General features: G+C 46.1%; 1 protein-coding gene across 1 annotated transcript; it reads right to left on the bottom strand.

Annotated features, from left to right (window-relative positions):
• Positions 1-1,538: 1,538 nt before the first annotated feature.
• On the bottom strand, positions 1,539-14,484 carry TRAPPC2 (trafficking protein particle complex subunit 2). The gene is made up of 5 exons (XM_086386760.1): positions 14,425-14,484; positions 7,218-7,327; positions 4,674-4,822; positions 3,902-3,983; positions 1,539-2,662 (listed from the first exon to the last, which is right to left on the bottom strand). Exons 2-5 carry the CDS (start codon positions 7,308-7,310, stop codon positions 2,564-2,566), a joined length of 423 nt encoding a protein of 140 aa, XP_086242886.1. The 5' UTR covers positions 7,311-7,327; positions 14,425-14,484; the 3' UTR covers positions 1,539-2,563.
• Positions 14,485-14,521: the final 37 nt, after the last annotated feature.

Raw genomic sequence — 14,521 nt, forward strand, 5'->3', positions numbered from 1 at the left:
AGCCCCAAGGGAGCAGGCAGGAGGGAAGTGGGGCATGCTGTCCCTGTCTGGACCAGGGACCCCAGGGTTACAGGTCCGATGGGGGATTTTGTGCTGTCTTTGGATATAAAGCCTTTGAGACAGGGCAAGGTTAAGGAAAAGGCAAACTACTGAACTTGGGAGGTGGACAGATGTACATTTGACAGTTGATGTAGCGGTTACAGTGTGCTGCATGGAAGATGGCAAAGTGCATATTTGTTAGTGAATACTTAACTGTTTTTGTCTCTTTCTTCCCCCTTGGGAAAAACTCCCCAACTGAAGTTAAAATATCGAAGATGGTCCACATGTTAAAACCTGGCATTTCATGTTTCTGTGAAACCTTGTATAAGCTTTCACAGTGCCAGCAGCTTGGGGTGGTGGGGCAGGGAAGCAGTAGGTAGGAAGAAGGCTCGGTGTAGTCCGTGGATTCTGAGAAATTACCACTGTGGACTGTCAACCAGGAAGTACTGTCCTGACCATAGAGGGGATGGATGTGGGTGTAGCAGGGCGGAGGAGACCCACGGTCCCTACTTAGGTGGAGAACGTGGGCACCACTGAAGCATCCTAGGTAGTGAAAGAGGAGTGAACCGGGCTTGTGCATTTTATTTGGATCACTGGGAGTGCTAGTGTAGATGACAGGCTTAACGCTGACTTGTGTGTGCTTGGTGGGCCCAATGCCCAGGGTGCTACTGATGTCCCCCAATTCATCTTGTGTTCCAGAACTTGCAGTGACATCACTTACTCTTTTTTGCAAGCTCTTTTGCATTTTTTGCTTTCGTTTTCCTAATAATCAGTCCCTGATCTTCCCCTTACATGAGTCCTGGTTCCATCCTTTGAGCTGTCCTATTTCAGCAGGCTTTTCCAGCACAGCCCGTCTCTGAGATCCTGCCCACTCCTATGCCCATCACTAGATCTGCCTTCACACTCTAACAGAGGCAGGCATATATGAAAGCCGATCCTTAGCCACAGGGATCTGCTGCCACAGGGCCTGTGCTCTCATTCCCATCTCACTGTCAAGAGCCTGGTGACAAGGCTATTTGCAGGGCACTGCTGTCCTGTGGATGAGCGGGGATGGGAACCATCAAACACCACACGGCTCAGCTCCTGACTAGGGCACTGCCTCCCCTCTGCCTTATATGCTCCGGGAGGGTAGAGCAAACTGTATACGATAAGTACATGTGTGGGTCTCTCCAGTGAGCATGGCTGAGTTACTCCTGGATTTCTGAGTATCTTTTTCTGCTCCCAAAGCTCTGGCACCGGGTTTGAGGAGATCTGGATTCTGTACAATGAGTTACAATGTATGTTTGCAGACTTTCATTAGGGGAGATAGGACTAAAATGGTTGAGGTGGTGGGGAGAGCAGCACCTAAAAATTCAACATTGGGAATTCCCTGGTGATTGAATGGTCAAGGGCTTGGTGCTTTTGACTGTTGAGGGTCCAGGTTCAATCCCTGGTCAGGGAACTAAGATATCACAAGCTGTACAGCGCAGCTAAAAAAAAAAATCGATACTAAGCTTCCATAATCTTGGACAAACATCTTTATTTAGGAAATCAAATAAATAGGGTAAAAAACTGTGATAGCAGCTTCACACAAAGACACAAGACCAAACTGAGAATTCCTTGCTCAGGTCATTCAGAATGGAACAAAATTCTTCAAGTGCTCACAGCACAGAAAATACCTGGTTTTCAATGAACATTTACTTGCTTTTCAATGGACATATACTGGTTTACAATTAAGATCCCACACTGTTATAGTAAAAAAACAGACCACTCCCGCCCGTTCAGGTATACAGGTATACAGCCTGAAAAGCCTAGAGTACAGCTAATGTGATACAAGCTTTTCTTTGTTTACAATTCTAAAACTGCCTTACAACCTTCTACTAGTACATCTATCAACAGGTTCACTTAATCCTTAGTTTATTGTCTGATGGAAAGGAAACAAGAACATAACTTGTCACTGTGGTCCTGGCCTCCCACTATACAAACCTGGGCTCAGGAGTCTCGAATTACAGCAGGATCACTGTTTCTAGTCTGATAGGGGCAGGCCTGTGGCATTTGGCACTGCAACACAGTCTGCTCTGGCTTCTTGGGCGGAGCTATGTATACTGCCTATGTGTTTTCATAACATCTCTTGATCTATAGATGAGCCCAAGTATGTGCTATCAACTTCATTCCCTACTGCAGAAGCTTATCGTTTTAAGTCTGCCTACCAAATCTTAATATTTGGTTCTGGAGTGCTTCATCAAGATCAACTATCTGAATGAGGAAAGTCAAAAGCTTATTCTCAATTTTTTAAAATAAAGACATTTCAAGATTACCAATAAAGAGCTCTTTATAAATAAGTTTTCACAAGCAAATATCAATCTGTTCATAGCTGTAAGAAACTGAATATACTATTTTTAAAATATAGAAGCAATTTCATTAGGCTTAGATAAACAGACTACCAGTAAAACTTTACCATGCTATTTAATCATTACTTACAATGTACACATTCCTGAGTATACCCCACTGTAGTGACATTGTGTACTTCTGAATTTTTTTGCATTCAGCTTAAAAGGTGTTTCTTCCCAAGAAACTGAACTTTTCTGTCAAATGCACTGGATCGAATAGGAGAATTGGGTTCATAAAATGGATTCATTGCAAACTAGGAGAGAAGAAAGTACTCAGGTGAGCTTGTCAAAGTAAAAAAGGCTGACAAATCATAGGTCTCTAAAAGGAAGATATTTTAAAGTTTTAAGTAATTAAAGGCATTCAAAACAAAAGTCTAAAGACCACATTTTTAAGTTTCAGTGAAGATGTTCCATTCTTAAATGTTAATGTCCCATTAAGGAAATTTCTGTCTTGGTGTTCCAGGGTAGTACCTGTGGCAAAACCCATGGCAGCACATATCTAAGCACTACCTGTGTAAGCAAAACCAACTCCTGGGATCCACCCTATGTGTGAAATACAATTACACTCACTTTCAACTATCAAGATGTTGATTCATGTGGAAGGCCTCTGGCTATATAAAACACACTAAAAATCTGCCATATCCTCTGACTGAAGGAAAAAGTAATACCACACTACTTTTAAAAGTGTGGTAATTTTTAACAATCAGATTTTTAATACTCTGCTTTAACACAAGGCAAGTGATCAGTTTCTCAGATGATATAATGAGTAAACCATAATATATGTGAGGGAAAATTAGTACTGGATGGAATCACAAGTGAGGAAAGGAGTTACCAACTTTTATACCTTAATCGATTGGTGGTGTCCATCTTTATAAGAGGGCTAAATATTCTCTGCTACTTCTGACTAGGAATATTGATTGTTAACTATGTGATATGCAAAAAAATCTTGTGCAAATAAAGAACATTTAAATTATTAATATACTGTTAGCACTGCAGTTTAACCACTCACATCGTATTACTATTTCAGTTTTCCTAATTAAGTATCAAGAAATGCAAGTGGCCCCTTTCTCCTTGAGTGACTTTGATAATACATGAAATCACTTCCTACCGGTTTGTGATCTACATTCATTGCACTGTAACTTACTTGTTAATAAGCAGATGGGAAACAGTCTGAAATAAAATCATGAAGCAACTTCCCTTATATAGACTGCTTCTGTGTCTCTAGTTATGGTTCCCTCATAAAATCAACTATGTGCACCAAAAGGGAAAGAATGAAACTGATCTAAAAATGACTACGAGTTGTCCTGCATGTGTGTTAAGCTGCTGATAGAGACCTGCCTGCTGAGGGAGCTGTGAGGAACAGTCCTGCTGGGGGGAAGGTAAGCAAGGAGGAAAACTGGGCATCTAAGGGGGTTCCCTCTACAGGCCAGTGCCCTGTCATAGTTGGCATGTCTTTTATAATCAGATTTTACAAGGTACAGAACATACCATACCTTTATGTATAAATCATAGACATCAGTAAAGAAGTTCTTGATTCCATCTTCTTGCCTGACATCATGCAGCATAATAAATCTCATATGTGAAATAATTAAGGTATAATCTTTAGAAATGAAAACTGAAAAGTTGATCAGTTGATAAAATAGTCTTCGATTCACATGCAGTGTATTGTGCGATGGAAAAGATAAACCCATAAACTGGATTCAGAGTTAGGTTGCTGCTGCTAAGTCACTTCAGTCGTGTCCAACTCTGTGCGATCCCATAGACGGCAGCCCACCAGGCTCCCCCGTCCCTGGGATTCTCCAGGCAATAACACTGGAGTGGGTTGCCATTTCCTTCTCCAATGCATGAAAGTGAAAAGGGAATGTGAAGTCACTCAGTCATGTCCGACTCTTAGCGACCCCATGGACTGTAGCCCACCAGGCTCCTCCATCCATGGGATTTTCCAGGCAAGAGTACTGGAGTGGGGTGCCATTAGTTTTATCTTGAAGAGAACATAATCTTTTTTAAGTTAGAAAGTAACTACAAAATAAAATCACCCTTGATATGGTTCAGATAAACCTTAATTTTATGAGATTAGACTTTAAAATTATCTGTTAAACAAAAGATGTTTTTTTCCCCCTAAAAAAAAATTAAAAAGCACCATCAATGGCCATTTTTTACCTAACACTTTGCAGTCCACAGACTCAGAACCTGGCATCCAGATCTCATGCTGGTCTGGTTTGTCACCCCAACCCTTTGTTAGAGCTCTTTATTAAACAGGTAAGGATATGACCAGCAGTGACAAATGCTGAGACAAACCATTCATTGAATTTGTCCACCGTCTTCAAGTACATATTGTTCGACAGCCACATGTTCTCATCTACGAGGTCGAGGGCAGCGTGAGCTATGAACTGGTTCAGATGGCGGTGATCGTCCTAGGTGACAGTGAGTGACACCAGATTAACACTTCCATTCAGGGAATTCTAGACACAGCTTGCTCATGGGGAGTGGGGGGAAGCTTTCTGCTATTAAAGGTCTTCAGTGTTTTCACACTATTTTCTAATCTGGTATCTAAAACTCAAATAGAAATAGCCAATTACTTATGAAATGTGTTCAAGAAACTATAAAGATTTTTAAAAATTTGGCAAGAAGGAAATTATCAGATTGCATGAGCATTTAAGCATGGGGGAAAAAAAAAGGAAACTTCCTTTAAAAAACAAAGAGTAGATCCTGCTTTCAATTTTTCTCCCCTTCCCCTCCCCTCCACTCAGATCCTCCTTTCAAGAAGTACACATCTTTTGAGGAGGAAGACAGGAAAATACAAGGTAGGCCAGGGAGGTGGTGAGGAAAGCCGCGGGGACCAGCCTCGGGTGGGGGCGGGGCTGGGGCTTGGTGAGCAGGGGACACAGCCTGGCACTGGCTACTCTGAGGCGCAGGGAGATCCCAGGGCTGCCAACCCGGCTCGGCACCAGCTGTGTGCAGTCACCTGTGCTGACAGCGCAAGGTGATCCTGTCAAGCTAGAGATGTCCTCCTCATGGGCCTAAAAGGCCTAACTGAAGAAGGCGGGGCTGTCGCCCTGAATGTGGAGGGAATTCACAACCTGGAATGCAGCCTCATGCACATGAGATGCTTACTTTCAAAGTGAATTTTTCAAAGGACCCCTAGGTTCCCCCATTTCCTGGGCTGCAGTCCTAACCCTCAGAATGTGGCCGTATTTGGAAAGAGGGTTGTTGAAGACGTCATTAGTTACCATGAGGTCATGCTAGCAGCAAGTGGGTCCCTAATCCAGTGACTAACGTATTTATAAAAAGGGGGAAATTTGGAGACAGGCTCACATGCAGGGAGAAAGCCGCAAGGGACTGCAGTTCTGCCACAAGGCACGAACTGCCAGCAGCTGGGAGAAAGGCCTGGAACAGGCCTTCCCTAGCACCTTTGGACGGGGCTGGCCCTGCTGATGGCTTGATCTCAAGGCTTCTGGGCTTGCCAACTGTGAGACAATCTGATTCTGCTCCTCTCAGGCGGCCAGTGTCTGGTACTATGACTGCAGCTTTGGGAAACGAATGGAGCTTCCTGGCTGAGGAGGCTGTGCCTGGACTGGAGGAAGGTGGTCAGGTGCCCTGGAATCCCTCACATAAGTAAAGCATGTTTATACTTCAGTCCCAGCACACGGACAAAACTTAATTTATTTCTCAGAGAAATGGATATGTTTTGTGTCTGGCTCATGGCAGTCTTTCCCTTTGCACCTATGAGCAAACTTGATAGATCAGGAGAAAACTGTAGGAATGGTTTACAAAGGTGAGTGGTAGCAGGAGAAAGAACTAAGATCAAGTAATGCAACAGTTTTTATAGGCACTGCTTTGCCTACACGAGGCCAGTGGAATGAGAGAAAAACTATAAGTAGCTGCATACCACACAAAGCAACTACTGCTGCAGCGATGCCTCCCATCCAGGTTTCAAAGAGCAGTGTGTTCCTGGGAATGTGGGCAAATGACGGAGCAACAACACCTGCTCAAATAATACCTTGGATTTCTATCATATTTCAGTGGCAAGGTCTGAACAGTTGAAAAGCGTCCTACATTGGACATTACATATCATGACTAATTTCAAACATCAGTTTCTGTCTTAAAGGACGTTAAAGCCTATTTTTGGAGGCTGAGAAAAACACAGCGCAATGGTCAGCAATTTACTTGGAATATGGCTTTGTACAGGGAGATGGTCCTCATCCCAGGACCCTACAGCTCTGTTTACTCGAGTGGCACCACGTTCTTGAAGCAAGCTGGTTTTTTCAGAACCACTCTTGACAACAAGAAAGTTGGGTGCCGTCACCATGGAGGAGAGCATGAGGGCCCCACGTGGCCAGTGGATGCTGTGGGAAGTCGATGACAACTGCCATCCCAGGGGTGGCAGGAGGACATGGGAGTCGAGGTCTATCTCAACCTCTAGCCTGTCTGTCCTGCTGGAAAAGGTGATTTGAGGGCACAGAAGGGGCTTTCTTGGCATTTCAGGGCTAGAGTGCCTGCCCCTGCAGACCCAGTATGATCACTGCCTTTGGCGGGTGATCTAGGGACTGGCAACCAGGGAAAGGAGACCCAGGGCATCCTGTGAGCCTGTGCCAAGTGTGTGCTGAACTAGAGCACGCACACACAATGCAGAGGACACTCCCGGCTGGCTCCTCTCAACCTGCAGGAGTGCAGAGCAAGCCACCTGTAGTTGTGCTGGGTCCGCAGTGACCTCATCTGTCCAGACCCCTTCCAGTCCCACAGTCACATCACACCAGTATCATTACAGCAACACAAGTGCTACGGGCTTTTTTAAGGCTTCATACGCACTTTGGATTCTGCTTTTCCAGCTGGTAAAAACTCCATTTCAAAAACTGGATTATCATGGTGACCAACGATGACAAAGTAGAAGCTTCCAGACATCGTCTTCAATATAGCTCCTAATTAAATGAAAATAATGTGTATTTTTAGTACTCAATACAAAAACCCAGGAAGTGAAGAACTCCATTTTTAACTTAAACCTAAATTGTACAGGAGGTGGCCCCTAAAGTGGCATGCTTTCCATGCCAAGATTGATAGACACCAAATGATAGATACCATACCAAGATGATACCAAAGTGCTGCAAATCTGGAAGTGGCAATAATCCTCAAGCTCCAGTGAGGGGAAAGGTGTGGAAGCCTGCAATTTTCACAGAGCAAACAATGACATCATTCCATTCCTATAGATACATAGCTTGTGACTGATACAATTTATTTGTGATATGTTCTGGAGAATCCACTACTACATTTTCATAGGGAAATTAGAAGACCTCTAACATGACATCATAAAAACAACATTCTCCTGATGGGAAAGTGTGGACCATGGAGGGTAAGCCGGCTTCACTGTGGACTGGGCCAGTGAGCCTGGGCGCTGAGTGGGAAACAATGTACAGCTGCAGAGCACTGTGCAGCACTGCCGTAGTCATCAGACTGTGAGGCGCTTGTCTTCTTCCCACCTGACGGCTCTGTGCTAGGATGTAACTCTGCACAGAAAGGAGCCTGTGATAGGCCTCCTCAAACATCTTTCCAAAGAGAGGAAGAAACAGTGCTGTACTCTAGAAAAGATGGAAGAAATCATAATCCCAAAGGAAGACATTCTGAGGCATAAAGAACTCTTGGAACAAGGGTTGACAGGTTTATTAAAGGCATAAAAAGAGAAAACAGGGGTGCTGGGGGAGAAATCAATGATTCTGTGACTTTTAGCACAATCACAATCTGGATGGATGGACGGGCAGACAGGCAATGGACTCGTGTATGTTGTTTTAGCACAGGGTCTTCTGAATCAGACAAAGCCAGGTTCATGTCTAGCTCTAGCGACACGAGCACAGGCACACGGAGATGTGCAGAGGAAGGGCACCCTGTGGAGCGGGGACCTGCTTAACCAGGCGCCAACAGTAAGGTGTGTCAGAACCCAGGGCTCATTGAGCCTCAGCGGGACTTCCATGCCATGAAACCTGAAGACAAAGGCAGGGATGATACCAAAGTTCTGCAAAACTAGGAGAAGTGGCAATGATCCTCAAGCTCAAGTGAAGGGAAGGGGGTGGAAGCCTGCAATTTTCACAGAGCAAACAATGACATCATTCCTTCTTGCTGGAAAAGGATTCATAGGTGGAGTTTGCCAAGGGAAGGGCTTGCTTTCTTCAGCACAAACATTTAAGAAGCAGCAGGGAAAAAAATACTCAAGGAAGATCCTTCTCCCTCTGCATACATGTTAAGCAGCAGCAGAAGACACTATATGTATAAGGAAGATTACCCTTCTGCTCTGGCCCCCAAACCCACTCAGCCCCATGTGGAAACTCGTGTTGGGGAGAAAAGCATATCCTAAGAAGAGCATAAGGATAAACAAGAAACTGCAAGAAAGAAAGGGGTGGTCACAAACCCGTCAGCTACATAGAACGTGAGCTGCTAGTCACGTGATTTCACACAGGCTTGAAGAGAGGATGCAGAGAAGCTGACCGGCGCAGTGGACGAAAAGGAAGCAGCAAGCAAGCAAGCACATAACCACCTTGTCCCAGGAAGGCAACGTCTACAGCCATTTAATACTCGGGGCCGAGCAGAGCTGAGACTTGATCTAGAATTCTGTGCTGTCTGATAGATGGGACTTTCTGCGAGGAGGGAAATGATCTCCATCTACGCAGTCTTTCTGTCACCTGAAATAGGGGCCCTTCGAGTGTCTCCAAGGTCTTAAGGTGTGGGGGTGTTACAGAGCTTGGCAGTGGGTGAAACTGAGGAACCGCAGGAAGAATTCAGGATGTTGCCAAATGTCTGGCTGAGGGGGTCAAGCAGAATATCAAGGTGATGAAACTACAAAGGAAATCACAAAGAGAAGGAATAGGGATGAAGATGAACGGGTCAATTCTGCATGTGTGGTGGCAGCCAGAATAAGGTCCCCTGGCCCCCACCAAGATGCCCACATCCTAAGCTTGGGAAACTGAAAATTAATCTAGGTGGCAAAGGGCATTAAGGTGATGCAACTAAGGCTGCCCATCAGCTGATCTTCAGGTAGGACAAGGATCCCGGCTATTCAGGTGGATCCAGTGTAATCACCAGTCTTTAAAAGTGGAAGAGGATAGAACCCCAGGAAAGAGTTGGGGGTTCTTGGGAGGGGGGGAAACGTGGCAGTGGGTGGATCGCCACAGAGATGAAACCTTGCTGGTTTTCAAGATGGAGGAAACAGCCATGAACCAAGGAATGTGGGTGGCCCCTAGAAGCTGGAAAGGATGACGAAACAGATTCTTCCAGAGAGCTTCCAGAAGGGATTTACGCCCAGTGAGACCCGCGTTGGCCTTCTACCCTACAAAATGGTACGATGATAAGTTTGTGTCGTTTTAAGCCAGTAAATTTGTGGTAATGCATTATGGTGGCAGTAGGAAACTAAGAACGTGTCAAAGCTGAAAAAAACCTGCAGGCTTAAGAAAAAGGGAGGTAGAAGAGACTGAGGACAGAGTGAGCTTATTTTCCATGGGTCACAGGGTTCAGAGCCCCATGGAAATGGGGGGTGGGGGGCCAATAGTGCATCAAGGTAGAGCAACTCAGAGCAGTACAGGGACAAGAGTGGAAGAGAACAGCAGCTGGGTTTTCTAGCTAGGGTCTCATACCCCTAACACAGCCTCGAACAGGAAACTGCTCGGTACTAGAGGGACGGACCTGCAGGGAGCAGGGGGAGGGCGTGCCGTTGTGTGCTCAGTTGTGTCCGACTCTGTGCGACCCCATGGACTGTAGCCCGCCAGGCTTCTCTGTCCATGGGATTCTCCAGGCAGGAATACTGGAGTGGGTATTTCCACTCCATTTCCTCCTCCAGGGGGAGGGCACAGTGCTGGAATGTAAGAAAGGGAAGGCAGGAAGGAGGTGGGGGGGGGGGCGGGAGGCAGGATTAACTAGCCTCAACAAGGATGGGAACCTTCTGAAAGTTCTAGTGCCGAGGCCCTCCAGGGCTTTGACTGATGAAGCCAGTGTCAGGTGACGAACAGCACGCTTGTGAGAAGCTGCCACAGTTGTTAAAATAGGATGAAGAAACCCTCCTATACAAGGGCAGGACTTGTTGGCTGAACAGAGGGGAGCCAAGACTCCCGTCTGTGCCAAGAACAGCTGTCTGTGGTGGTTAAAATGTCTTGAACTGCTTTTGAGAGAGAGAGAAGTGAAGAAATCAACACACAAGGAGTTCCGGACTTCTTGAAGAGACCATGTACAAGATGTGAGAAGTAGGGCACTAGCTAGTAATGGCCATAACGTGGGACCAGAAAGCCAGGAGGCTTGAGTCAGAAGGGCAAAAGCCCCACACAAGCTGAAACGTGTGCTATATGTTCAGAAAAACAAGAGACGTGCAGGCTACTATCAGGAAAAAGCAAGGAAGAATGGTCAATAATTTGAGGCACCTGGTGTGTAAACAACACGGGACACAGGTGTGTCAAATTTGAGTTTTCTCAAAGAATGGTTTTCACACAGCAAGTGTGGGAGACATGAGGTTAGGCAGGCTATGAACCCCAAGATGGGCATGTTAAAAAAACATTTGGGTTAACAACTCTGACGGTGTGACTACTGACCAGGGACACTGAGAAATCATAGGAATAGAAAGAGCCAGGCTTTCAGAGGTTAGTAACTGTTATGCCAACTTTCAGAAAACAAAGAGGCTTATCTTGAAGTCAGAGTACCGCTGAAGAGATTAAAACACCAACAGAAACAGGTATGAAATGCCTGTCTTCGGTCAGACACTAACTATGCTGGGAACTTCTACGATAAACTAAGTCCTTTAACGTGTATCCTTAGAAAGAGTGGGTTCCTACTCCCTTGTTCTAGAAGAACAAGTCATTCCAGACCTGCACTCCCTGTTGTGAAAGGGAACTAGGGAGATGGTGAGTCACCTTCTGAAGTCATGTGGTTCTCCACCTAAAAACTCATGGGAGACCAGTAGCCTGGGTGACAGCCTGGGGTACCCCCAGAGCAAGAGCAGTGCTGGGGACCCAGGGTGTGCACGTTCTCTGCTGAGGGAGGGACAGGAGGGGCCTGACTGGAACGTTCACATGCTCCATGTCACTGGCCAGCATGGAGTCTCTAGGGAGCCTTGGAGGTTGACCTTCACCTAGTGCAGCTCAAGGGGTTTGCATCAGTAACTGAGATGAAGCCAACTTCTCACACCCAAAGATAACGTGCTAAAGGCACCTAATTTATTAGAAGGCTAAAGTTAGGATTCAAAAGACCTCCACAGCTAGAAGAAATAGGTGACATGAACAGGACAGAATTTAAAGAATTCGAAATAAAGTTCTATACTTGGGCTGAAAAAATCAACAGCACAAGGGGAAGAGGGAAACCTAGTGTTAGAGTAGCTCATCTATGGGGACCGCTTCTCATTTACTGCCAGCTCAGTCAGAGGCAGCAATCCAATACACTGGCCAGAAAAGCTAATGCAATTCCAGACTGCATTAAGAAAAGATGATGTCCTCATGATACCATCTCTGGGGAAGATACTCAGTTCTGGGAATCACAGTTTTAAAATTCATTAACTCTGAACTGTGTGTGTTGGGAGGAGGGAAGCATTTAGACTAAGGAATGCCGTGGGAACAAGACAAAAGCTACTGAAGGAGCTGAGGATGTTTAAAATGGAGGCAGGTAAGACCTTTTGTGGAATAGATGCAATCTTTATAAATATGATGCCGTCTATGGGAAGGGATTTGACTAGGGATGCCAACTGGTTTTTCCCCATGAGCTTGTTCTTATCAGCTGGTAGTGATAGCCAGGAACTAGTGCTGAGAAAGATTCTGAGACTAAGGGTGGTCGGGGGAAAGATTGCTGTGATCAGTTACCACGTCTGCTATGGGTGTGGGAAAGGGCAGCGCCTATGTGAGTGCCAAGTATTTGCTAAATCTGAACTAGACAGATTTATTCCAGACTGTTCCAGAGGCCAAGCCTAGGGCTGCTCCTTTGAAGTTACCTGGAAAGACATTTGGGTGAATATAATTGAGAACTTAGTAACCAAGAATTATCAGGTTGCCTTGTGAAATGACTCCATACTAACATCTTAGAACATTCTTCATCAGCTCACTATTCTGCTCAACAGCCTTAGTGCTTCTCATCCAACTAAATACCAGTATCCAAAACCTAGTACCACGTTGTTCTACCTCAGCTACAGTGAATTGGTATACTTATTTTTTCCCTCTCCAGCTGATTGTGTCCAGTCCAGACTTATTTCTCTCCTCATGCCTGGAATACTCTAATTCTATATGTTTACCTTACCCATCTTTCAAAGTCTACCCAAATCCTTCCTTCTCCAAGTATTTCCCAACCCAACCTACACGGTCTCTACCTCCTATTTAAGTCCTGTCACTCTTGATGCCTATTAAATCGTTTAAGCCTTTCATAGCTAGGGGTGAAAATTCACTGTACTCTTCATTGCTGCTCACAAAGCTAACACTGGCCCAATTTTGTCCTTGTAGGTAGGCCTTAGATACCTTATACCCACAGCATGGGGCTCTGGAGTCAGGCCAGATGCCTCACTGCTCTTGAAAGGGTCCTGATTTTTTTATTCCTTTCAGAATTTTCGCCCTTCCTCCTTTGCTTTTTGTCCACTATCCAAATACTACCTAACAATGCCCTGATGAAGTCAGTTTTCAGAGATGTGCCCACTTATGTCCACCCCCAACCACTTTTTCTAAAATCTTTACTTGGTCTACAATGCATCTCTGACTCCAATGGTAAAGAATCCACCTGCAATGTAGGAGACCTTGGTTCGATTCCTGGGTTGGGAAGATCCCCTGGAGAAGGGAGTGGCAACCCACCCCAGTATTCTTGCCTGGAGAATTCCATGGACACAGGAGCCTGGTAGGCTACAGTCTGCTGCTGCTGCTAAGTCATTTCAGTCATGTCCGACTCTGTGCGACCCCATAGACAGCAGCCCACCAGGCTCTGCGGTCCCTAGTATTCTCCAGGCAAGAACACTGGAGTGGGTTGCCATTTCCTTCTCCAATGCGTGAAAGTGAAAAGTGAAAGTGAAGTCGCTCAGTCGTGTCTGACTCCTAGCGACACCATGGACTGCAGCCTACCAAGCTCCTCCGTCCATGGGATTTTCCAGGCAAGAGTACTGGAGTGGGGTGCCATTCAGCCTGCTGCTGCTGCTGCTAAGTGGCTTCAGTCATGTCCAACTCTGCGCGACCCCAAAAACGGCAGCCCATCAGGCTCCACCGTCCCTGGGATTCTCCAGGCAAGAACACTGGAGTGGGTTGCCATTTCCTTCTCCAATGTGTGAAAGTGAAAAGTGAAAGTGAAGTCGCTCAGTCGTGTCCGACTCTTAGTGACCCCATGGACTGCAGCCTTCCAGGCTCCTCGGTCCATGGGATTTTCCAGGCAAGAGTACTGGAGTGGGGTGCCAATGCCTTCTCCCAATTCAGCCTATGGGATCGCAAAAAGTCGGACACAATTAAGCGGGTAACACTTTCACAATGCATCTTAGTTCTTAGCCAATTCTCTGGCTATGTTTTCAGCATTGCTTCTTGAGAGACTTTTCTAATTAGATTTAAGCATCTTGGGCACCCAGCTCACCTATCTTCTTCACAGCACACACCAAGTGTAGCTCACTGGTTTTTAACCAGGGGCGACTTTGCCTCCCAGGGACAGGTGGCAATGTCAGGACGCTGTCAGAACTGGGAGGGAGGTGCTACTGGCATCGATTGGGTGGAAACCAAGGATGCTGCTCAGCATCTTACAGTGCGCAGGACAGCACCACAATGGAGCATTTTCCGACTCCAAACGGCAATAGTGCCGCAGTTAAGAGAGCCAGGGTGGGCTGAATAACCCAACACAATGAAAGATATTACAAGAAGCAAAGCGCCTAAGCAGACGGACGTTTGCAGATTGAATCTCGGTGTGGAATGGCCCCTGGGCTGTTGATGAGCTCAGCCGGCCAGGGACAGAGGGAAGAGAAAGGGCCAAAACCCGGCTCCCGCGGGATAGGACACATCCCCCAGAGTCCCCAAGCGCCAACCGTCCACTCGCTCCATCCCCCTACCTGCGGCGAGACACCAGCAACCGAAACGCCCAGTTGCCGCGGAACCGAACCGCGTTCCTCAACTTCCGTAGGGACGCCGGAAGCAGCCCTCGCGATA

This window comes from Bos grunniens, chromosome X, assembly GCF_055505025.1.
Source record: "Bos grunniens cultivar Pamir isolate PY7600 chromosome X, Bosgru_T2T1.0, whole genome shotgun sequence".
NCBI lineage: Eukaryota > Metazoa > Chordata > Mammalia > Artiodactyla > Bovidae > Bos > Bos grunniens.